This window comes from Hypanus sabinus, chromosome 4 (genome assembly GCF_030144855.1).
Source record: "Hypanus sabinus isolate sHypSab1 chromosome 4, sHypSab1.hap1, whole genome shotgun sequence".
NCBI lineage: Eukaryota > Metazoa > Chordata > Chondrichthyes > Myliobatiformes > Dasyatidae > Hypanus > Hypanus sabinus.
The window spans coordinates 82,041,035-82,067,268 of NC_082709.1; the positions used below are offsets into that span (position 1 = coordinate 82,041,035).

General features: G+C 50.9%; 1 protein-coding gene across 10 annotated transcripts in view; it reads right to left on the minus strand.

The window, feature by feature from the left end:
- Window positions 1-26,234, minus strand: part of spega (striated muscle enriched protein kinase a) — a 237,721-nt gene that overhangs the window by 154,597 nt on the left and 56,890 nt on the right. For all 10 annotated transcript variants that reach the window (XM_059967544.1, XM_059967547.1, XM_059967543.1 and 7 more), the window contains one exon: window positions 168-350. In XM_059967544.1, the coding sequence (XP_059823527.1) occupies window positions 168-350 (183 nt within the window). The remainder of the gene's footprint in view (window positions 1-167; window positions 351-26,234) is intronic.

Here is a 26,234-nt window from a genome sequence, read left to right on the forward strand (position 1 = left end):
ATTCATTATTCCTCTCTATAGATGCTGCCTGACCTGCCGATTTCCGCCAGCATTTTGTATGTGTCCCTCTGGATTTCCAGCGTGATTAGAATCTCATGTGCTTGTAAGGTGGGGAAGCACTAGTTGATATACAAATGCAGGTTCTCTCCATTCCATTGGTCACCCACCTGTCCGAACCTGGACTGAGGCACAACAGCTGGACAAGCCGACCTCATTGGCTGCGCTGACAGAGTACAGGCCGCCATCAAACATCGTAGCCGAGGGGATGAAGAGAGTGTGCCTCTCCCCTTCTGCTTTGAGGATGTGCGTCTGGCTGGTTTTGAGGATTTCCCCGTCTTTCTTCCACGTTACTGTATGGAAAAAAAAACACAAGGGTTAACCTTGATTCAATATTGATCCACTGTAACTTAGGCAACATGACAGAAACACTTGTGTAGCATTTGTTAGTGCAACATGATTGCAGCTCGGGGCAATCCAGAATTTAGAGTTCAGTTCCAGCGCCGTCAATAAAGAGTTTGCACATTCTCCCCATGAATGAATAGGATTCCTCTGGGAGCTCTGGTTAATTACTCATTATAAATTGTCTTGTGGTTAGGCTAGGGTTAAATAGGAGGTTTGATTGATGGTGTGGCTCCTGGGCCTGAAGGGTTGTTCTGTTCTGTATCTGTTCTGTTCTGAATTTACAAAGAGTGGATGTGGAGAGGATGTTTCCTGTAGTGGGAAGTCCAGAACCAGAGGTCACAGATAGTGGATGTGGATAGGATGATTCCTATAGAGGGAAGTCTAGGACCAGAGGGCAGAGATAGAGTGGATATGAAGAGGATGTTTCCTATAGTGGGGGGGGGGGTCTAGGACCAGAGGACACAGCTAGAGTGGACGTGGGGAGGATGGTTCTTATAGTGGGGGGGGGTCTGCGACCAGAGGGTACGGCTGGAGTGGACAAGGGGTGGATGTTTCCTATAGTGGAAAGTCGAGGACCAGAGGGCACAGATTGAGTGGATGTGGAGACGATTTTTCCTATAGAGGGAAGTCTAGAACCAGAGGGCACAGCTAGAGTCGATATGGAGAGGATGCTTCCTATTGAGAGAAGTCTAGGAAAAGAGGGCACAGATAGAGTGGACATGGAGAGGATGATCCCTATTGAGGGAAGACTAGGACAAGAGGGCACAGATAGAGTGGACATGGAGAGGATGTTTCCTATAGTGGAAAGTCTAGGTCCAGAGGACACAGATAGAGTGGATATGGAGAGGATGTTTCCTATAGTGGGAAGTCTAGGACCAGAGGACACAGATAGAGTGGATATGGAGAGGATGTTTCCTATAGTGGGAAGTCTAGGACCAGAACGCACAGCTAGAGTGGATGTGGACAGTATGTTTCCTATTTGGGAAATCTAGGACCAGAGGGCACAGATAGAGTGGAGATCGGGAGGATTTTTCCTATAGTGGGAAGTCTACGACCAGAGGGCACAGTTATCGTGGGCATGGAGAGGATGTTTCCTATAGTGGAAAGTCTTGGAATAGAGTACACAGATAGAGTGGACATTGAGAGGATGTTTCCTATAGTGGGGCAGTCTAAGACCAGAGGGCACAGATAGAGTGGATGTGGAGAGGATGTTTCCTACAGTGGGGGAGTCTAGGACCAGAGGGCACAGATAGTGGATGTGGAGAGGATGATTCCTATAGAGGGAAGTCTAGGACCAGAGGGCAGAGACAGAGCAGACATGGAGAGGATGATTCCTATAGTGGGGTGGGGGGTCTAGGACCAGAGGACACAGCTAGAGTGGATGTGGGGAGGATGGTTCTTATAGTGGGGGGGGGGGTCTGCAATGGGAGGGCATAAATTGAGTGGATGTGGAGACTATTTTTCCTATAGAGGGAAGTCAAGAACCAGAGGGCACAGCTAGAGTCGATATGGAGAGGATACTTCCCATAGTGGGAGGTCCAGGTCCAGAGGATACAGACAGAGTGGACATGGAGAGGATACTTCCCATAGTGGAGAGTCTAGGACCAGAGGGCACAGATAGAGTGGATGTGGAGAGGATGTTTCCTACAGTGGGAAGTCTAGGACCTGAGGATGTGCAGACGATGTTTCGTTTAGTGGGTAGCCTAGGACAAGAGAACACAGATAGAGTGGATGTGGAGAGGATGTTTCCTATAGTGGGAAGTCCAGGACCAGACGGCACGGCTAGAGTGGACATGGGAAGGATCTTTCTCATAGTGGGAAGTCTAGGACGTTAGGGCACAGATAAAGTGGACATGGAGAGGATGTTTCCTATAGTGGAGAGTCTAGGACAAGAAGGCACAGATAGAGTGGATATGGAGACCATGCTTTCTAAAATGGGAAGTCTAGGACCAGAGGACTCAGCTAGAGTGGACATGGAGAGGATGTTTGCTATAGTGGGAAGTCCAGGGCCAGAGGGCACGGCTAGAGTGGACATGGGAAGGATCTTTCCTATAGTGGGAAGTCTAGGACATTAGGGCACAGATAGAGTGCATGTGGAGAGGATGTTTCCTATAGTGGAGAGTCTAGGGCCAGAGGGCACTGATAGAGTGGATGTAGAGAGGATGTTTGCTATACTGGGATGTTTAGGACCAGAGGACACAGATAGAGTGGATGTGTAGAGGATGTTTCCTATAGTGGGGGGTCTAGGACCAGAGGGCACAGAGAGAGCGGACGTGGAGAGGATGTTTCCTATAGTGGGAAGTCTAGGACAAGAGGGCACAGCTAGAGTGGATGTGGAGAGGATGTTTCCTATACTGGGGGGTGGGGGGGGTCGAGGACCAGAGGACACAGATAGAGTGGATGCTGGGAGTATGTTTCCTGCAGTGGGGGGGGGGGGGCTAGGACCTGAAGGCACAGATAGAGTGTACATGGAGAGGATGTTTCCTATAGTGGGAAGTCTAGGACCAAAGGTCACAGCTAGAGTGGATATGGAGACCATGCTTCCAAAAGCGGGAGGTCAAGGACCAGAGGACACAGCTAGAGTGGATATGAGGAGGATGTTTCCTATTGAGGGAAGTCTAGGAAAAGAGGGCACAGATAGAATGGATGTGGAGAGGACGTTTCTTATTTTGTGAAGTCTAGGACCAGAGAGCACAAATGGAGAAGACATGGAGAGGATGTTTCCTATAGTGGGAATTCTAGGAGAAGAGGGCACAGATAGAGTGGACGCGGGGAGGACGTTTCCTAAAGTGGTGGAGTCTGGGAACAGTGGGCACAGATAGAGTGGACATGGAGAGTATGTTTCCTATAGTGGGAAGTCTAGGACCGGAGGACACAGCAAGAGTCGACATGGAGAGGATGTTTCCTGTAGTGGAAAGTCTAGTACCAGAGGACACAGTTGGAGTGGATGTGGAGAGGATGCTTCGTTTCGTGGAGAGTCAAAGACCAGAGGGCACTGCTAGAGTGGATGTGGAGTGGATTTATCTTATTGTGGGATGTCTAGGACCAGAGGGCACAAATAGAGTGGATGAGGAGAGGATGTTTCCTATAGTGGGGAGGTCTAGGACAAGAGGACACAGATAGAGTAGACATGGAGAGGATATTTCCTATAGTGGGAAGTCTAGGACAAGAGGGCACAGATAGAGTGGATGTGGAGAGGACGTTTCCTACAGAGGGGTGGGGGGGGGCTAGGACCTTAGGGCACAGATAGAGTGGACATGGAGACCATGCTTTCTAAAATGGGAACTCTAGGACCAGAGGACACAGCTAGAGTGGACATGGAGAGGATGTTTGCTATAGTGGGAAGTCCAGGGCCAGAGGGCACGGCTAGAGTGGACATGGGAAGGATCTTTCCTATAGTGGAAAGTCTAGGACGTTAGGGCACAGATAGAGTGCATATGGAGAGGATGTTTCCTATAGTGGAGAGTCTAGGTCCAGAGGGCACTGATAGAGTGGATGTAGAGAGGATGTTTCCTATACTGGGGGTGGGGGGGTGTCGAGGACCAGAGGACACAGATAGAGTGGATGATGGGAGTATGTTTCCTGCAGTGGAGGGGGGGGGGGGGGGGGCTAGGACCTGAAGGTACAGATAGAGTGTACATGGAGAGGATGTTTCCTATAGTGGGAAGTCTAGGACCAAAGGTCACAGCTAGAGTGGATATGGAGACCATGCTTCCAAAAGCGGGAGGTCAAGGACCAGAGGACACAGCTAGAGTGGATATGAGGAGGATGTTTCCTATTGAGGGAAGTCTAGGAAAAGAGGGCACAGATAGAATGGATGTGGAGAGGACGTTTCTTATTTTGTGAAGTCTAGGACCAGAGAGCACAAATGGAGAAGACATGGAGAGGATGTTTCCTATAGTGGGAATTCTAGGAGAAGAGGGCACAGATAGAGTGGACGCGGGGAGGACGTTTCCTAAAGTGGTGGAGTCTGGGAACAGTGGGCACAGATAGAGTGGACATGGAGAGTATGTTTCCTATAGTGGGAAGTCTAGGACCGGAGGACACAGCAAGAGTGGACATGGAGAGGATGTTTCCTATGGTGGGAAGTCCAGAACCAGAGGGCACAGATAGAGTGGACATGGAGAGGATGTTTCCTGTAGTGGAAAGTCTAGTACCAGAGGACACAGTTGGAGTGGATGTGGAGAGGATGCTTCGTTTCGTGGAGAGTCAAAGACCAGAGGGCACTGCTAGAGTGGATGTGGAGTGGATTTATCTTATTGTGGGATGTCTAGGACCAGAGGGCACAAATAGAGTGGATGAGGAGAGGATGTTTCCTATAGTGGGGAGGTCTAGGACAAGAGGACACAGATAGAGTAGACATGGAGAGGATATTTCCTATAGTGGGAAGTCTAGGACAAGAGGGCACAGATAGAGTGGATGTGGAGAGGACGTTTCCTATTGAGGAAAGTCTAGGAAAAGAGGGCACAGATAGAATGGATGTGGAGAGGATGTTTCTTATTTTGGGAAGTCTAGGACCAGAGAGCACAAATGGAGTAGACATGGAGAGGATGTTTCCTATAGTGGGAATTCTAGGACCAGCAGGAACAGCTAGAGTGGACATGGAGAGTAAGTTTCCTATAGTGGGACGTCTAGGACCAGAGGGCACAGCTAGATAGGACGTGGGGAGGAGGTGTCCCACAGTGGGGGGGGGGGGCTAGGACCAGAGGGCACAGATAGAGTGGATATGGAGACCATGCTTTCTAAAATGGGAAGTCTAGGACCAGAGGACACAGCTAGAGTGGACATGGAGAGAATGTTTGCTATAGTGGGAAGTCCAGGGCCAGACGGCACGGCTAGAGTGGACATGGGAAGGATCTTTCCTATAGTGGAAAGTCTAGGACGTTAGGGCACAGATAGAGTGCATATGGAGAGGATGTTTCCTATAGTGGAGAGTCTAGGTCCAGAGGGCACTGATAAAGTGGATGTAGAGAGGATGTTTGCTATACTGGGATGTTTAGGACCAGAGGACACAGATAGAGTAGACATGGAGAGGATGTTTCCTATACTGGGGGGGGGGGGGTGTCGAGGACCAGAGGACACAGATAGAGTGGATGATGGGAGTATGTTTCCTGCAGTGGAGGGGGGGGGGGCTAGGACCTGAAGGTACAGATAGAGTGTACATGGAGAGGATGTTTCCTATAGTGGGAAGTCTAGGACCAAAGGTCACAGCTAGAGTGGATATGGAGACCATGCTTCCAAAAGCGGGAGGTCAAGGACCAGAGGACACAGCTAGAGTGGATATGAGGAGGATGTTTCCTATTGAGGGAAGTCTAGGAAAAGAGGGCACAGATAGAATGGATGTGGAGAGGACGTTTCTTATTTTGTGAAGTCTAGGACCAGAGAGCACAAATGGAGTAGACATGGAGAGGATGTTTCCTATAGTGGGAATTCTAGGAGAAGAGGGCACAGATAGAGTGGACGTGGGGAGGACGTTTCCTAAAGTGGTGGAGTCTGGGAACAGTGGGCACAGATAGAGTGGACATGGAGAGTATGTTTCCTATAGTGGAAAGTCTAGTACCAGAGGACACAGTTAGAGTGGATGTGGAGAGGATGCTTCCTACAGTGGGGGGGGGGGGGGCTAGGACCTTAGGGCACAGATAGAGTGGACATGGATATGATGTTTGTTATAGTGGGAAGTCTAGGACCAGAGGACACAGCTAGAGTGGATGTGGAGTGGATTTATCTTATTGTGGGACGTCTAGGACCAGAGAGCACAAATGGAGTAGACATGGAGAGGATGTTTCCTATAGTGGGAATTCTAGGGGGGGCTAGGACCAGAGGACACAGTTAGAGTGGATGTGGAGAGGATGCTTCGTTTAGTGGAGAGTCAAAGACCAGAGGGCACAGATAGAGTGAATGTGGAGAGGATGTTTACTACAGTGGTGGGGGGGGGGGGGGTGTGCTAGGACCTGAGGGCACAGATAGAGTGGACATGGAGAGGATGTTTCCTGTAGTGGAAAGTCTAGTACCAGAGGACACAGTTAGAGTGGATGTGGAGAGGATGTTTCCTGTAGTGGAAAGTCTAGTACCAGAGGACACAGTTAGAGTGGATGTGGAGAGGATGTTTCCTGTAGTGGAAAGTCTAGTACCAGAGGACACAGTTAGAGTGGATGTGGACAGGATGCTTCGTTTAGTGGAGAGTCAAAGACCAGAGGGCACAGATAGAATGGATGTGCAGAGGATTTTTCCTATAGTGGGAAGTCTAGGACCAGAGGGCACAGAAAGAGTGGACATGGGGAGGATGTTTCCTATAGTGGGGGGGGGGGGGGTGGCTAGGACCTTAGAGCACAGATAGAGTGGACATGGAGAGGATGTTTCCTATCGTGGGATGTCTAGGACCAGAGGGCACAGCTAGAGAGGACGTGGGGTAGATGTTTCCTATAGTGGGGGGGGGGTGGCTAGGACCTTAGAGCACAGATAGAGTGGACATGGTGAGGATGTTTCCTATAGTGGGAAGTCTAGGACCAGAGGGCAGAGATAGAGTGGACATGGAGAGGATACATCCCATAGTGAGGGAGTCCAGGAACTAAGGACACAGACAGAGTGGACGTGGGGAGGATGTTTCCTATTGAGGGAAGTCTAGGAAAAGAGGGCACAGACAGAGTGGACATGGAGAGGATGATTCCTATGGTGGGAAGTCTAGAACCAGAAGGCACAGATAGAGTGGACATGGAGAGGATGTTTCCTATCGTGGGAAATGTAGGACCAGAGTGCACAAATGGAGTAGACATGGAGAGGATGTTTCCTATAGTGGGAATTCTAGGAGAAGAGGGCAGAGATAGAGTGGACGCGGGGAGGATGTTTCCTAAAGTGGGAAGCCTCGGACGTGAGGGCACAGATACAGTGAACATGGAGAGGATGTTTCCTATAGTGGGGGGCGGGGTCTAGGACCAGAGGACACAGATAGAGTGGATGTGGAGAGGATATTTCCTATTGAGGGAAGTCTAGGACCAGAGAGCACAAATGGAGTAGACATGGAGAGGATGTTTCCTATAGTGGGAATTCTAGGACCAGCAGGAACAGCTAGAGTGGACATGGAGAGTAAGTTTCCTATAGTGGGACGTCTAGGACAAGAGGGCACAGCTAGAGAGGACGTGGGGAGGAGGTGTCCCACAGTGGGGGGGGGGGCTATGACCAGAGGGCACAGGTAGAGTGGATATGGAGACCATGCTTTCTAAAATGGGAAGTCTAGGACCAGAGGACCCAGCTAGAGTGGACATGGGAAGGATCTTTCCTATAGTGGGAAGTCTAGGACGTTAGGGCACAGATAGAGCGGACGTGGAGAGGATGTTTCCTATAGTGGGAAGTCTAGGACAAGAGGGCACAGTTAGAGTGGATGTGGAGAGGATGTTTCCTATACTGGGGGGGGGGGGGGTTGTCGAGGACCAGAGGACTCAGATAGAGTGGATATGAGGAGGATGTTTCCTGCAGTGGGGGGGGGGGGGGGGGCTAGGACCTGAAGGCACAGATAGAGTGTACATGGAGAGGATGTTTCCTATAGTGGGAAGTCTAGGACCAAAGGTCACAGCTAGAGTGGATATGGAGTGGATTTTCCTTATTCTGGGAAGTCTAGGACCAGAGGGCACAGATAGAGTGGATGTGGAGAGGATGTTTCCTATCGTGGGATGTCTTGGACCAGCGGGCACAGGTAGAGTGGATGTGGAGAGGATGCTTCGTTTCGTGGAGAGTCAAAGACCAGAGGGCACTGCTAGAGTGGATGTGGAGTGGATTTATCTTATTGTGGGATGTCTAGGACCAGAGGGCACAAATAGAGTGGATGAGGAGAGGATGTTTCCTATAGTGGGGAGGTCTAGGACAAGAGGACACAGATAGAGTAGACATGGAGAGGATATTTCCTATAGTGGGAAGTCTAGGACAAGAGGGCACAGATAGAGTGGATGTGGAGAGGACGTTTCCTACAGAGGGGTGGGGGGGGCTAGGACCTTAGGGCACAGATAGAGTGGACATGGAGACCATGCTTTCTAAAATGGGAACTCTAGGACCAGAGGACACAGCTAGAGTGGACATGGAGAGGATGTTTGCTATAGTGGGAAGTCCAGGGCCAGAGGGCACGGCTAGAGTGGACATGGGAAGGATCTTTCCTATAGTGGAAAGTCTAGGACGTTAGGGCACAGATAGAGTGCATATGGAGAGGATGTTTCCTATAGTGGAGAGTCTAGGTCCAGAGGGCACTGATAGAGTGGATGTAGAGAGGATGTTTCCTATACTGGGGGTGGGGGGGGTGTCGAGGACCAGAGGACACAGATAGAGTGGATGATGGGAGTATGTTTCCTGCAGTGGAGGGGGGGGGGGGGCTAGGACCTGAAGGTACAGATAGAGTGTACATGGAGAGGATGTTTCCTATAGTGGGAAGTCTAGGACCAAAGGTCACAGCTAGAGTGGATATGGAGACCATGCTTCCAAAAGCGGGAGGTCAAGGACCAGAGGACACAGCTAGAGTGGATATGAGGAGGATGTTTCCTATTGAGGGAAGTCTAGGAAAAGAGGGCACAGATAGAATGGATGTGGAGAGGACGTTTCTTATTTTGTGAAGTCTAGGACCAGAGAGCACAAATGGAGAAGACATGGAGAGGATGTTTCCTATAGTGGGAATTCTAGGAGAAGAGGGCACAGATAGAGTGGACGCGGGGAGGACGTTTCCTAAAGTGGTGGAGTCTGGGAACAGTGGGCACAGATAGAGTGGACATGGAGAGTATGTTTCCTATAGTGGGAAGTCTAGGACCGGAGGACACAGCAAGAGTGGACATGGAGAGGATGTTTCCTATGGTGGGAAGTCCAGAACCAGAGGGCACAGATAGAGTGGACATGGAGAGGATGTTTCCTGTAGTGGAAAGTCTAGTACCAGAGGACACAGTTGGAGTGGATGTGGAGAGGATGCTTCGTTTCGTGGAGAGTCAAAGACCAGAGGGCACTGCTAGAGTGGATGTGGAGTGGATTTATCTTATTGTGGGATGTCTAGGACCAGAGGGCACAAATAGAGTGGATGAGGAGAGGATGTTTCCTATAGTGGGGAGGTCTAGGACAAGAGGACACAGATAGAGTAGACATGGAGAGGATATTTCCTATAGTGGGAAGTCTAGGACAAGAGGGCACAGATAGAGTGGATGTGGAGAGGACGTTTCCTACAGAGGGGTGGGGGGGGCTAGGACCTTAGGGCACAGATAGAGTGGACATGGATATGATGTTTCCTATAGTGGGAGGTCAAGGACCAGAGGACACAGCTAGAGTGGATATGAGGAGGATGTTTCCTATTGAGGGAAGTCTAGGAAAAGAGGGCACAGCTAGAGTGGATATGAGGAGGATGTTTCCTATTGAGGAAAGTCTAGGAAAAGAGGGCACAGATAGAATGGATGTGGAGAGGATGTTTCTTATTTTGGGAAGTCTAGGACCAGAGAGCACAAATGGAGTAGACATGGAGAGGATGTTTCCTATAGTGGGAATTCTAGGACCAGCAGGAACAGCTAGAGTGGACATGGAGAGTAAGTTTCCTATAGTGGGACGTCTAGGACCAGAGGGCACAGCTAGATAGGACGTGGGGAGGAGGTGTCCCACAGTGGGGGGGGGGGGGGGGCTAGGACCAGAGGGCACAGATAGAGTGGATATGGAGACCATGCTTTCTAAAATGGGAAGTCTAGGACCAGAGGACACAGCTAGAGTGGACATGGAGAGAATGTTTGCTATAGTGGGAAGTCCAGGGCCAGACGGCACGGCTAGAGTGGACATGGGAAGGATCTTTCCTATAGTGGAAAGTCTAGGACGTTAGGGCACAGATAGAGTGCATATGGAGAGGATGTTTCCTATAGTGGAGAGTCTAGGTCCAGAGGGCACTGATAAAGTGGATGTAGAGAGGATGTTTGCTATACTGGGATGTTTAGGACCAGAGGACACAGATAGAGTAGACATGGAGAGGATGTTTCCTATACTGGGGGGGGGGGGTGTCGAGGACCAGAGGACACAGATAGAGTGGATGATGGGAGTATGTTTCCTGCAGTGGAGGGGGGGGGGGCTAGGACCTGAAGGTACAGATAGAGTGTACATGGAGAGGATGTTTCCTATAGTGGGAAGTCTAGGACCAAAGGTCACAGCTAGAGTGGATATGGAGACCATGCTTCCAAAAGCGGGAGGTCAAGGACCAGAGGACACAGCTAGAGTGGATATGAGGAGGATGTTTCCTATTGAGGGAAGTCTAGGAAAAGAGGGCACAGATAGAATGGATGTGGAGAGGACGTTTCTTATTTTGTGAAGTCTAGGACCAGAGAGCACAAATGGAGTAGACATGGAGAGGATGTTTCCTATAGTGGGAATTCTAGGAGAAGAGGGCACAGATAGAGTGGACGTGGGGAGGACGTTTCCTAAAGTGGTGGAGTCTGGGAACAGTGGGCACAGATAGAGTGGACATGGAGAGTATGTTTCCTATAGTGGAAAGTCTAGTACCAGAGGACACAGTTAGAGTGGATGTGGAGAGGATGCTTCCTACAGTGGGGGGGGGGGGGGCTAGGACCTTAGGGCACAGATAGAGTGGACATGGATATGATGTTTGTTATAGTGGGAAGTCTAGGACCAGAGGACACAGCTAGAGTGGATGTGGAGTGGATTTATCTTATTGTGGGACGTCTAGGACCAGAGAGCACAAATGGAGTAGACATGGAGAGGATGTTTCCTATAGTGGGAATTCTAGGGGGGGCTAGGACCAGAGGACACAGTTAGAGTGGATGTGGAGAGGATGCTTCGTTTAGTGGAGAGTCAAAGACCAGAGGGCACAGATAGAGTGAATGTGGAGAGGATGTTTACTACAGTGGTGGGGGGGGGAGGGGTGTGCTAGGACCTGAGGGCACAGATAGAGTGGACATGGAGAGGATGTTTCCTGTAGTGGAAAGTCTAGTACCAGAGGACACAGTTAGAGTGGATGTGGAGAGGATGTTTCCTGTAGTGGAAAGTCTAGTACCAGAGGACACAGTTAGAGTGGATGTGGAGAGGATGTTTCCTGTAGTGGAAAGTCTAGTACCAGAGGACACAGTTAGAGTGGATGTGGACAGGATGCTTCGTTTAGTGGAGAGTCAAAGACCAGAGGGCACAGATAGAATGGATGTGCAGAGGATTTTTCCTATAGTGGGAAGTCTAGGACCAGAGGGCACAGAAAGAGTGGACATGGGGAGGATGTTTCCTATAGTGGGGGGGGGGGTGGCTAGGACCTTAGAGCACAGATAGAGTGGACATGGAGAGGATGTTTCCTATCGTGGGATGTCTAGGACCAGAGGGCACAGCTAGAGAGGACGTGGGGTAGATGTTTCCTATAGTGGGGGGGGGTGGCTAGGACCTTAGAGCACAGATAGAGTGGACATGGTGAGGATGTTTCCTATAGTGGGAAGTCTAGGACCAGAGGGCAGAGATAGAGTGGACATGGAGAGGATACATCCCATAGTGAGGGAGTCCAGGAACTAAGGACACAGACAGAGTGGACGTGGGGAGGATGTTTCCTATTGAGGGAAGTCTAGGAAAAGAGGGCACAGACAGAGTGGACATGGAGAGGATGATTCCTATGGTGGGAAGTCTAGAACCAGAAGGCACAGATAGAGTGGACATGGAGAGGATGTTTCCTATCGTGGGAAATGTAGGACCAGAGTGCACAAATGGAGTAGACATGGAGAGGATGTTTCCTATAGTGGGAATTCTAGGAGAAGAGGGCAGAGATAGAGTGGACGCGGGGAGGATGTTTCCTAAAGTGGGAAGCCTCGGACGTGAGGGCACAGATACAGTGAACATGGAGAGGATGTTTCCTATAGTGGGGGGCGGGGTCTAGGACCAGAGGACACAGATAGAGTGGATGTGGAGAGGATATTTCCTATTGAGGGAAGTCTAGGACCAGAGAGCACAAATGGAGTAGACATGGAGAGGATGTTTCCTATAGTGGGAATTCTAGGACCAGCAGGAACAGCTAGAGTGGACATGGAGAGTAAGTTTCCTATAGTGGGACGTCTAGGACAAGAGGGCACAGCTAGAGAGGACGTGGGGAGGAGGTGTCCCACAGTGGGGGGGGGGGCTATGACCAGAGGGCACAGGTAGAGTGGATATGGAGACCATGCTTTCTAAAATGGGAAGTCTAGGACCAGAGGACCCAGCTAGAGTGGACATGGGAAGGATCTTTCCTATAGTGGGAAGTCTAGGACGTTAGGGCACAGATAGAGCGGACGTGGAGAGGATGTTTCCTATAGTGGGAAGTCTAGGACAAGAGGGCACAGTTAGAGTGGATGTGGAGAGGATGTTTCCTATACTGGGGGGGGGGGGGGTTGTCGAGGACCAGAGGACTCAGATAGAGTGGATATGAGGAGGATGTTTCCTGCAGTGGGGGGGGGGGGTGCTAGGACCTGAAGGCACAGATAGAGTGTACATGGAGAGGATGTTTCCTATAGTGGGAAGTCTAGGACCAAAGGTCACAGCTAGAGTGGATATGGAGTGGATTTTCCTTATTCTGGGAAGTCTAGGACCAGAGGGCACAGATAGAGTGGATGTGGAGAGGATGTTTCCTATCGTGGGATGTCTTGGACCAGCGGGCACAGGTAGAGTGGACGTAGGGAGGAGGTGTCCCACAGTGGGAGGGGGCTAGGAGCAGAGGGCATAGATAGAGTGGACATGGAGAGGATGTTTCCTGTAGTGGGAGGTCAAGGACCAGAGGACACAGATAGAGTGGACATGGGTATGATGTTTGTTATAGTGGGAAGTCTAGGACCAGAGGACACAGATAAACTGGATATGGTGACCATGTTTCCTAAAATGGGAAGTCTAGGACCAGCGGGCAGAGATAGGGAGGACATGGAGAGGATGTTTCCTATAGTGGGAATTCTAGGAGAAGAGGGCACAGATAGACTGGCTATGGGGAGGATGTTTCCTATCATGGGAAGTCTAGAACCAGAGGGCACAGCTAGAGTGGACGTGGGGTGGATGTTTCCTAAAGTGTGGGAGTCTAGGAACAGAGGGCACAGATAGAGAGGATGTGGAGAGGATGTTTCGTTCAGTGGAGAGTCAAAGACCAGAGGGCACAGCTAGAGTGGATATGAGGAGGATGTTTCCTATTGAGGGAAGTCTAGGAAAAGAGGGCACAGATAGAATGGATGTGGAGAGGATGTTTCTTATTTTGGAAAGTCTAGGACCAGAGAGCACAAGTGGAGTAGACATGGAGAGGATGTTTCCTATAGTGGGAATTCTAGGACCAGAGGGCACAGATAGAGTGGACGCGGGGAAGATGTTTCCTAAAGTGGGAGAGTCTGGGAACAGAGGGCACAGCTAGAGTGGACATGGAGAGAACGTTTCCTACAGTGAGCTGTCTAGGACCAGAGGACACAGTTAGAGTGGATGTGGAGAGGATGCTTCATTTAGTGGAGAGTCAAAGACCAGAGGGCACAGATAGAGTGGACATGGAGAGGATGTTTCCTACAGTGGAGGGGGGGGGGGGCTAGGAACTGAGGGCACAGGTAGAGAGGACATGGTGAGGATGTTTCCTATCGTGGGATGTCTAGGACCAGAGGGTAGAGATAGAGTGGACATGGAGAGGATACATCCCATAGTGAGGGAGTCCAGGAACTAAGGACACAGACAGAGTGGATGTGGAGAGGATGTTTCAATTAGTGGAGAGTCAAAGATCAGAGGGCACAGATAGAGTGGACATGGGGAGGATGTTTCCTGTCGTGGGATGTCTTGGACCAGCGGGCACAGGTAGAGTGGACGTAGGGAGGAGGTCCCACAGTGGGAGGGGGCTAGGAGCAGAGGGCACAGATAGAGTGGACATGGAGAGGATGTTTCCTGTAGTGGGAGGTCAAGGACCAGAGGACACAGATAGAGTGGACATGGGTATGATGTTTGTTATAGTGGGAAGTCTAGGACCAGAGGACACAGATAGACTGGATATGGTGACCATGTTTCCTAAAACGGGAAGTCTAGGACCAGCGGGCAGAGATAGGGAGGACATGGGTATGATGTTTCCTATTGAGAGAAGTCTAGGAAAAGAGGGCACAGACAGAGTGGACATGAGGAGGATCTTCCCTATCGTGGGAAGTCTAGGACCAGAGGGCACAGATACAGTGAACATGGAGAGGATGTTTCCTATAGTGGGAAGTCTAGGACCAGCGGGAACAGCTAGAGTGGACATGGAGAGGACGTTTCCTACAGTGAGCTGTCTAGGACCAGAGGACACAGTTAGAGTGGATGTGGAGAGGATGCTTCGTTTAGTGGAGAGTCAAAGACCAGAGGGCACAGTTAGAGTGGACAGGGAGAGGATGTTTCCTACAGTGGAGGGGGGGGGGGTGCTAGGAACTGAGGGCACAGGTAGAGAGGACATGGTGAGGATGTTTCCTATCGTGGGATGTCTAGGACCAGAGGGTAGAGATAGAGTGGACATGGAGAGGATACATCCCATAGTGAGGGAGTCCAGGAACTAAGGACACAGACAGAGTGGATGTGGAGAGGATGTTTCAATTAGTGGAGAGTCAAAGATCAGAGGGCACAGATAGAGTGGGCATGGGGAGGATGTTTCCTATCGTGGGATGTCTTGGACCAGCGGGCACATGTAGAGTGGACGTAGGGAGGAGGTGTCCCACAGTGGGAGGGGGCTAGGAGCAGAGGGCACAGATAGAGTGGACATGGAGAGGATGTTTCCTGTAGTGGGAGGTCAAGGACCAGAGGACACAGATAGAGTGGACATGGGTATGATGTTTGTTATAGTGGGAAGTCTAGGACCAGAGGACACAGATAGAGTGGACATGGTGACCATGTTTCCTAAAACGGGAAGTCTAGGACCAGCGGGCAGAGATAGGGAGGACATGGAGAGGATGTTTCCTATAGTGGGAATTCTAGGAGAAGAGGGCACAGATAGACTGGCTATGGGGAGGATGTTTCCTATCGTGGGAAGTCTAGAACCAGAGGGCACAGCTAGAGTGGACGTGGGGTGGATGTTTCCTAAAGTGTGGGAGTCTAGGAACAGAGGGCCCAGATAGAATGGATGTGGAGAGGATTTTTCCTATAGTGGGAAGTCTAGGATCAGAGGACACATATAGAGTGGACATGGGTATGATGTTTCCTATTGAGGGAAGTCTAGGAAAAGAGGGCACAGACAGAGTGGACATGAGGAGGATCTTCCCTATCGTGGGAAGTCTAGGACCAGAGGGCACAGATACAGTGAACATGGAGAGGATGTTTCCTATAGTGGGAAGTCTAGGACCAGAGGGCACAGATACAGTGAACATGGAGAGGATGTTTCCTATAGTGGGAAGTCTAGGACCAGCGGGAACAGCTAGAGTGGACATGGAGAGGACGTTTCCAATAGTGAGCAGTCTAGGACCAGAGGGCACAGCTAGAGTGGACATGGGGAGGTGGTGTCCCACAGTGGGGGGGGGGGGGGGGCTAGGACCAGAGGACACAGTTAGAGTGGATGTGGAGAGGATGCTTCGCATAGTTAAGAGTCTAGGACCAGAGGGCACAGATAGAGAGGATGTGGAGAGGATGTTTCGTTCAGTGGAGAGTCAAAGACCAGAGGGCACAGCTAGAGTGGGCATGGAGAGGATGTTTGCTATAGTGGGGGGGGGGGTTCTAGGACCAGAGGACATAGTTAGAGTGGATGTGGAGAGGATGCTTCATTTCGTGGAGAGTCAAAGACCAGAGGGCACAGCTAGAGTGGGCATGGAGAGGATGTTTGCTATAGTGGGGGGGGGGGGGGGGTTCTAGGACCAGAGGACATAGTTAGAGTGGATGTGGAGAGGATGCTTCATTTCGTGGAGAGTCAAAGACCAGAGGGCACTGCTAGAGTGGATGTGGAGTGGATTTATCTTATTGTGGGACGTCTAGGACCAGAGGGCACAGATAGAGTGGATGCGGAGAGGATGTTTCCTACAGTGGGGGGGGGGGGGCTAGGACCTTAGGGCACAGATAGAGTGGACATCGATATGATGTTTGTTATAGTGGGAAGTGTAGGACCAGAGGACACAGCTAGAGTGGATATGGGGAGGATGTTTCCTATTGAGGGAAGTCTACGAAAAGAGGGCACAGACAGAGTGGACATGGAGAGGATGTTTCCGATCGTGGGAAGTCTAGGACCAATGCACAGCTAGAGTGGACGTAGGGAGGAGGTGTCCCACAGTGGGAGGGGGCTAGGAGCAGAGGGCACAGATAGAGTGGACATGGAGAGGATGTTTCCTGTAGTGGGAGGTCAAGGACCAGAGGACACAGATAGAGTGGACATGGGTATGATGTTTGTTATAGTGGGAAGTCTAGGACCAGAGGACACAGATAGACTGGATATGGTGACCATGTTTCCTAAAACGGGAAGTCTAGGACCAGCGGGCAGAGATAGGGAGGACATGGGTATGATGTTTCCTATTGAGAGAAGTCTAGGAAAAGAGGGCACAGACAGAGTGGACATGAGGAGGATCTTCCCTATCGTGGGAAGTCTAGGACCAGAGGGCACAGATACAGTGAACATGGAGAGGATGTTTCCTATAGTGGGAAGTCTAGGACCAGCGGGAACAGCTAGAGTGGACATGGAGAGGACGTTTCCTACAGTGAGCTGTCTAGGACCAGAGGACACAGTTAGAGTGGATGTGGAGAGGATGCTTCGTTTAGTGGAGAGTCAAAGACCAGAGGGCACAGTTAGAGTGGACAGGGAGAGGATGTTTCCTACAGTGGAGGGGGGGGGTGCTAGGAACTGAGGGCACAGGTAGAGAGGACATGGTGAGGATGTTTCCTATCGTGGGATGTCTAGGACCAGAGGGTAGAGATAGAGTGGACATGGAGAGGATACATCCCATAGTGAGGGAGTCCAGGAACTAAGGACACAGACAGAGTGGATGTGGAGAGGATGTTTCAATTAGTGGAGAGTCAAAGATCAGAGGGCACAGATAGAGTGGGCATGGGGAGGATGTTTCCTATCGTGGGATGTCTTGGACCAGCGGGCACATGTAGAGTGGACGTAGGGAGGAGGTGTCCCACAGTGGGAGGGGGCTAGGAGCAGAGGGCACAGATAGAGTGGACATGGAGAGGATGTTTCCTGTAGTGGGAGGTCAAGGACCAGAGGACACAGATAGAGTGGACATGGGTATGATGTTTGTTATAGTGGGAAGTCTAGGACCAGAGGACACAGATAGAGTGGACATGGTGACCATGTTTCCTAAAACGGGAAGTCTAGGACCAGCGGGCAGAGATAGGGAGGACATGGAGAGGATGTTTCCTATAGTGGGAATTCTAGGAGAAGAGGGCACAGATAGACTGGCTATGGGGAGGATGTTTCCTATCGTGGGAAGTCTAGAACCAGAGGGCACAGCTAGAGTGGACGTGGGGTGGATGTTTCCTAAAGTGTGGGAGTCTAGGAACAGAGGGCCCAGATAGAATGGATGTGGAGAGGATTTTTCCTATAGTGGGAAGTCTAGGATCAGAGGACACATATAGAGTGGACATGGGTATGATGTTTCCTATTGAGGGAAGTCTAGGAAAAGAGGGCACAGACAGAGTGGACATGAGGAGGATCTTCCCTATCGTGGGAAGTCTAGGACCAGAGGGCACAGATACAGTGAACATGGAGAGGATGTTTCCTATAGTGGGAAGTCTAGGACCAGAGGGCACAGATACAGTGAACATGGAGAGGATGTTTCCTATAGTGGGAAGTCTAGGACCAGCGGGAACAGCTAGAGTGGACATGGGGAGGACGTTTCCAATAGTGAGCAGTCTAGGACCAGAGGGCACAGCTAGAGTGGACATGGGGAGGTGGTGTCCCACAGTGGGGGGGGGGGGGCTAGGACCAGAGGGCACAGATAGAGAGGATGTGGAGAGGATGTTTCGTTCAGTGGAGAGTCAAAGACCAGAGGGCACAGCTAGAGTGGGCATGGAGAGGATGTTTGCTATAGTGGGGGGGGGGGTTCTAGGACCAGAGGACATAGTTAGAGTGGATGTGGAGAGGATGCTTCATTTCGTGGAGAGTCAAAGACCAGAGGGCACTGCTAGAGTGGATGTGGAGTGGATTTATCTTATTGTGGGACGTCTAGGACCAGAGGGCACAGATAGAGTGGATGCGGAGAGGATGTTTCCTACAGTGGGGGGGGGGGGGGCTAGGACCTTAGGGCACAGATAGAGTGGACATCGATATGATGTTTGTTATAGTGGGAAGTGTAGGACCAGAGGACACAGCTAGAGTGGATATGGGGAGGATGTTTCCTATTGAGGGAAGTCTACGAAAAGAGGGCACAGACAGAGTGGACATGGAGAGGATGTTTCCGATCGTGGGAAGTCTAGGACCAATGCACAGCTAGAGTGGACGTAGGGAGGAGGTGTCCCACAGTGGGAGGGGGCTAGGAGCAGAGGGCACAGATAGAGTGGACATGGAGAGGATGTTTCCTGTAGTGGGAGGTCAAGGACCAGAGGACACAGATAGAGTGGACATGGGTATGATGTTTGTTATAGTGGGAAGTCTAGGACCAGAGGACACAGATAAACTGGATATGGTGACCATGTTTCCTAAAATGGGAAGTCTAGGACCAGCGGGCAGAGATAGGGAGGACATGGAGAGGATGTTTCCTATAGTGGGAATTCTAGGAGAAGAGGGCACAGATAGACTGGCTATGGGGAGGATGTTTCCTATCATGGGAAGTCTAGAACCAGAGGGCACAGCTAGAGTGGACGTGGGGTGGATGTTTCCTAAAGTGTGGGAGTCTAGGAACAGAGGGCACAGATAGAGAGGATGTGGAGAGGATGTTTCGTTCAGTGGAGAGTCAAAGACCAGAGGGCACAGCTAGAGTGGGCATGGAGAGGATGTTTGGTATAGTGGGGGGGGGGGGGTTCTAAGACCAGAGGACATAGTTAGAGTGGATGTGGAGAGGATGCTTCATTTCATGGAGAGTCAAAGACCAGAGGGCACTGCTAGAGTGGATGTGGAGTGGATTTATCTTATTGTGGGACGTCTAGGACCAGAGGGCACAGATAGAGTGGATGCGGAGAGGATGTTTCCTACAGTGGGGGGGGGGGGCTAGGACCTTAGGGCACAGATAGAGTGGACATCGATATGATGTTTGTTATAGTGGGAAGTGTAGGACCAGAGGACACAGCTAGAGTGGATATGGGGAGGATGTTTCCTATTGAGGGAAGTCTACGAAAAGAGGGCACAGACAGAGTGGACATGGAGAGGATGTTTCCGATTGTGGGAAGTCTAGGACCAATGCACAGCTAGAGTGGACGTGGGGAGGATGTTTCCTATACTGGGAAGTCTAGGACCAGAGGACACAGCTAGAGTGGACATGGGGAGGTGGTGTCCCACAGTGGGGGGGGGGGGGCTAGGACCAGAGGACACAGTTAGAGTGGATGTGGAGAGGATGCTTCGCATAGTTAAGAGTCTAGGACCAGAGGGCACAGATAGAGAGGATGTGGAGAGGATGTTTCGTTCAGTGGAGAGTCAAAGACCAGAGGGCACAGCTAGAGTGGGCATGGAGAGGATGTTTGCTATAGTGGGGGGGGGGGTTCTAGGACCAGAGGACATAGTTAGAGTGGATGTGGAGAGGATGCTTCATTTCGTGGAGAGTCAAAGACCAGAGGGCACTGCTAGAGTGGATGTGGAGTGGATTTATCTTATTGTGGGACGTCTAGGACCAGAGGGCACAGATAGAGTGGATGCGGAGAGGATGTTTCCTACAGTGGGGGGGGGGGGGGCTAGGACCTTAGGGCACAGATAGAGTGGACATCGATATGATGTTTGTTATAGTGGGAAGTGTAGGACCAGAGGACACAGCTAGAGTGGATATGGGGAGGATGTTTCCTATTGAGGGAAGTCTACGAAAAGAGGGCACAGACAGAGTGGACATGGAGAGGATGTTTCCGATCGTGGGAAGTCTAGGACCAATGCACAGCTAGAGTGGACGTAGGGAGGAGGTGTCCCACAGTGGGAGGGGGCTAGGAGCAGAGGGCACAGATAGAGTGGACATGGAGAGGATGTTTCCTGTAGTGGGAGGTCAAGGACCAGAGGACACAGATAGAGTGGACATGGGTATGATGTTTGTTATAGTGGGAAGTCTAGGACCAGAGGACACAGATAAACTGGATATGGTGACCATGTTTCCTAAAATGGGAAGTCTAGGACCAGCGGGCAGAGATAGGGAGGACATGGAGAGGATGTTTCCTATAGTGGGAATTCTAGGAGAAGAGGGCACAGATAGACTGGCTATGGGGAGGATGTTTCCTATCATGGGAAGTCTAGAACCAGAGGGCACAGCTAGAGTGGACGTGGGGTGGATGTTTCCTAAAGTGTGGGAGTCTAGGAACAGAGGGCACAGATAGAGAGGATGTGGAGAGGATGTTTCGTTCAGTGGAGAGTCAAAGACCAGAGGGCACAGCTAGAGTGGGCATGGAGAGGATGTTTGGTATAGTGGGGGGGGGGGGTTCTAAGACCAGAGGACATAGTTAGAGTGGATGTGGAGAGGATGCTTCATTTCATGGAGAGTCAAAGACCAGAGGGCACTGCTAGAGTGGATGTGGAGTGGATTTATCTTATTGTGGGACGTCTAGGACCAGAGGGCACAGATAGAGTGGATGCGGAGAGGATGTTTCCTACAGTGGGGGGGGGGGGCTAGGACCTTAGGGCACAGATAGAGTGGACATCGATATGATGTTTGTTATAGTGGGAAGTGTAGGACCAGAGGACACAGCTAGAGTGGATATGGGGAGGATGTTTCCTATTGAGGGAAGTCTACGAAAAGAGGGCACAGACAGAGTGGACATGGAGAGGATGTTTCCGATTGTGGGAAGTCTAGGACCAATGCACAGCTAGAGTGGACGTGGGGAGGATGTTTCCTATACTGGGAAGTCTAGGACCAGAGGACACAGCTAGAGTGGACATGGGGAGGTGGTGTCCCACAGTGGGGGGGGGGGGGGGCTAGGACCAGAGGACACAGTTAGAGTGGATGTGGAGAGGATGCTTCGCATAGTTAAGAGTCTAGGACCAGAGGGCACAGATAGAGAGGATGTGGAGAGGATGTTTCGTTCAGTGGAGAGTCAAAGACCAGAGGGCACAGCTAGAGTGGGCATGGAGAGGATGTTTGCTATAGTGGGGGGGGGGGTTCTAGGACCAGAGGACATAGTTAGAGTGGATGTGGAGAGGATGCTTCATTTCGTGGAGAGTCAAAGACCAGAGGGCACTGCTAGAGTGGATGTGGAGTGGATTTATCTTATTGTGGGACGTCTAGGACCAGAGGGCACAGATAGAGTGGATGCGGAGAGGATGTTTCCTACAGTGGGGGGGGGGGGGGGGCTAGGACCTTAGGGCACAGATAGAGTGGACATCGATATGATGTTTGTTATAGTGGGAAGTGTAGGACCAGAGGACACAGCTAGAGTGGATATGGGGAGGATGTTTCCTATTGAGGGAAGTCTACGAAAAGAGGGCACAGACAGAGTGGACATGGAGAGGATGTTTCCGATCGTGGGAAGTCTAGGACCAATGCACAGCTAGAGTGGACGTAGGGAGGAGGTGTCCCACAGTGGGAGGGGGCTAGGAGCAGAGGGCACAGATAGAGTGGACATGGAGAGGATGTTTCCTGTAGTGGGAGGTCAAGGACCAGAGGACACAGATAGAGTGGACATGGGTATGATGTTTGTTATAGTGGGAAGTCTAGGACCAGAGGACACAGATAAACTGGATATGGTGACCATGTTTCCTAAAATGGGAAGTCTAGGACCAGCGGGCAGAGATAGGGAGGACATGGAGAGGATGTTTCCTATAGTGGGAATTCTAGGAGAAGAGGGCACAGATAGACTGGCTATGGGGAGGATGTTTCCTATCATGGGAAGTCTAGAACCAGAGGGCACAGCTAGAGTGGACGTGGGGTGGATGTTTCCTAAAGTGTGGGAGTCTAGGAACAGAGGGCACAGATAGAGAGGATGTGGAGAGGATGTTTCGTTCAGTGGAGAGTCAAAGACCAGAGGGCACAGCTAGAGTGGGCATGGAGAGGATGTTTGGTATAGTGGGGGGGGGGGGTTCTAAGACCAGAGGACATAGTTAGAGTGGATGTGGAGAGGATGCTTCATTTCATGGAGAGTCAAAGACCAGAGGGCACTGCTAGAGTGGATGTGGAGTGGATTTATCTTATTGTGGGACGTCTAGGACCAGAGGGCACAGATAGAGTGGATGCGGAGAGGATGTTTCCTACAGTGGGGGGGGGGGGCTAGGACCTTAGGGCACAGATAGAGTGGACATCGATATGATGTTTGTTATAGTGGGAAGTGTAGGACCAGAGGACACAGCTAGAGTGGATATGGGGAGGATGTTTCCTATTGAGGGAAGTCTACGAAAAGAGGGCACAGACAGAGTGGACATGGAGAGGATGTTTCCGATTGTGGGAAGTCTAGGACCAATGCACAGCTAGAGTGGACGTGGGGAGGATGTTTCCTATACTGGGAAGTCTAGGACCAGAGGACACAGCTGGAGTGGACGTGGGGAGGATGCGTCCTATAGTGGAAAGTCTCGGACGAGAGGGCACAGATACAGTGAACATGGAGAGGATGTTTCCTATAGTGGGAATTCTAGGACCAGAGGGCACAGATAGAGTGGACGCGGGGAAGATGTTTCCTAAAGTGGGAGAGTCTGGGAACAGAGGGCACAGCTAGAGTGGACATGGAGAGAACGTTTCCTACAGTGAGCTGTCTAGGACCAGAGGACACAGTTAGAGTGGATGTGGAGAGGATGCTTCGTTTAGTGGAGAGTCAAAGACCAGAGGGCACAGTTAGAGTGGACAGGGAGAGGATACATCCCATAGTGAGGGAGTCCAGGAACTAAGGACACAGACAGAGTGGATGTGGAGAGGATGTTTCAATTAGTGGAGAGTCAAAGATCAGAGGGCACAGATAGAGTGGACATGGGGAGGATGTTTCCTTTTGTGGGAAGTCTAGGACCAGAGGGCACAGCTAGAGTGGATGTGGAGAGGATGTTTCTTATTGTGGGAAATCTAGCACCAGAGAGCACAAATGGAGTAGACATGGAGAGGATGTTTCCTATAGTGGGAATTCTAGGAGAAGAGGGTACAGATAGAGTGGACACAGGGAGGATGTCTCCTAAAGTGGGGGAGTCTGGGAACAGAGCACACAGATAGAGTGGACACAGGGAGGATGTCTCCTAAAGTGGGGGAGTCTGGGAACAGAGCGCACAGATAGAGTGGATGTGGAGTGGATTTTCCTTATTCTGGGAAGTCTAGGACCAGAGGGCACAGATAGAGTGGATGTGGAGAGGATGTTTCCTATCGTGGGATGTCTTGGACCAGCGGGCACAGGTAGAGTGGACGTAGGGAGGAGGTGTCCCACAGTGGGGGGGGGGGGTGGGCTAGGAGCAGAGGGCACAGATAGAGTGGACATGGAGAGGATGTTTCCTGTAGTGGGAGGTCAAGGACCAGAGGACACAGATAGAGTGGACATGGGTATGATGTTTGTTATAGTGGGAAATCTAGGACCAGAGGACACAGATAGACTGGATATGGTGACCATGTTTCCTAAAATGGGAAGTCTAGGACCAGCGGGCAGAAATAGGGAGGACATGGAGAGGATGTTTCCTATAGTGGGAATTCTAGGAGAAGAGGGCACAGATAGACTGGCTATGGGGAGGATGTTTCCTATTGAGGGAAGTCTAGGAAAAGAGGGCACAGACAGAGTGGACATGGAGAGGATGTTTCCTATCATGGGAAGTCTAGAACCAGAGGGCACAGCTAGAGTGGACGTTGGGTGGATGTTTCCTAAAGTGTGGGAGTCTAGGAATAGAGGGCCCAGATAGAGTGGATGTGGAGAGGATTTTTCCTATAGTGGGAAGTCTGGGACCAGATTACACAGCTAGAGTGGACATGGGGAGGATGTTTCCTGTAGTGTGAAGTCTATGACCAGAGGGCACAGATAGAGTGAACATGGAGAGGATGTTTCCTATGGTGGGAAGTCTAGGACCAGAGGGCAGAGATACAGTGGACATGGAGAGGATGTTTCCTATGGTGGGAAGTCTACCAGAGGACACAAATAGAGTGGATGTGGAGAGGATGCTTAATTTAGTGAAGAGTCTATGACCAGAGGTCACAGATAGAATGGATGTGCAGAGAATCTTTCCTATTGTGCGAAGTCCAGGACCAGTGGGCACAGATGGAGTAGACATGGAGAGGATGTTTCCAATATGGGAATTCTAGGAGAAGAGGGCACAGATAGAGTGCACGCGGGGAGGATGTTTCCTGAAGTGGGGGAGTCTAGGAACAGAGGACACAGATAGAGTGGATGTGAAGAGGATGTTTCCTATAGTGGGAAGTCTAGGACCAGAGGACACAGATAGACTGGATATGGTGACCATGTTTCCTAAAATGGGAAGTCTCGGACCAGCGGGCAGAGATAGGGAGGACATGGAGAGGATGTTTCCTATAGTGGGAATTCTAGGAGAAGAGGGCACAGATAGAGTGGACGCGGGGAGGATGTTTCCTAAAGTGTGGAGTCTAGGAACAGAGGGCACAGATAGACTGGCTATGGGGAGGATGTTTCCTATTGAGGGAAGTCTAGGAAAAGAGGGCACAGACAGAGTGGACATGGAGAGGATGTTTCCTATCGTGGGAAGTCTAGAACCAGAGGGCACAGCTAGAGTGGACGTGGGGTGGATGTTTCCTAAAGTGTGGGAGTCTAGGAAAAGAGGACACAGCTAGAGTGGACATGGGGAGGATGTTTCCTGTAGTGTGAAGTCTAGGACCAGACGGCATAGATAGAGTGGATGTGGAGAGGAATTTTTTCTATAGTGGGAAGTCTATGACCAGAGGGCACAAATAGAGTGAACATGGAGAGGATGTTTCCTATGGTGGGAAGTCTACCAGAGGACACAAATAGAGTGGATGTGGAGAGGATGCTTAATTTAGTGAAGAGTCTATGACCAGAGGTCACAGATAGAATGGATGTGCAGAGAATCTTTCCTATTGTGCGAAGTCCAGGACCAGTGGGCACAGATGGAGTAGACATGGAGAGGATGTTTCCAATATGGGAATTCTAGGAGAAGAGGGCACAGATAGAGTGCACGCGGGGAGGATGTTTCCTGAAATGGGGGAGTCTAGGAACAGAGGGCACAGCTGGAGTGGACATGAAGAGGATATTTCCTATAGTGGGAAGTCTATGACCAGAGGGCACAGATAGAGTGGACATGGAGAGGATACTTCCCATAGTGGGGGAGTCCAGGAACAGAGGACACAGATAGAGTGGATGTGAAGAGGATGTTTCCTATAGTGGGAAGTCTAGGCCCAGAGGGCACAGATAGAGAGGATGTGTAGAGGATGTTTCGTTTAGTGAAGTGTCAAACACCAGAGGGCACAGATAGAATGGATGTGGAGAGGATGTTTCCTGCAGTGGGAAGTCTAGGACCAGAGGGCACAGAAAGAGTGGACATGGGGAGGATGCTTCCTATAGTGGGAAGTCTAGGACCAGAGGACACAGCTAGAGTGGATGTGGAGTGGATTTTCCTTATTCTGGGAAGTCTAGGACGTCAGGGCACAGATAGAGTGGATGTGGAGAGGATGATTCCTATCGAGGGAGGTCTAGGACCAGAGGGCACAGCCAGAGTGGACATGGAGAGGATGTTTCCTATAGTGGGAAGTCTAGGAGCAGAGGGCACAGATAGAGTGGACATGGAGAGGATGTTTCCTATGGCGGGAAGTCTCGGACTACAGGGCACAGATAGAGTGGACATTGAGAGGTGGTTTCCAATAGAGGGGGCGGTCGAGGACCAGAGGACACAGATATAGTGGATGTGG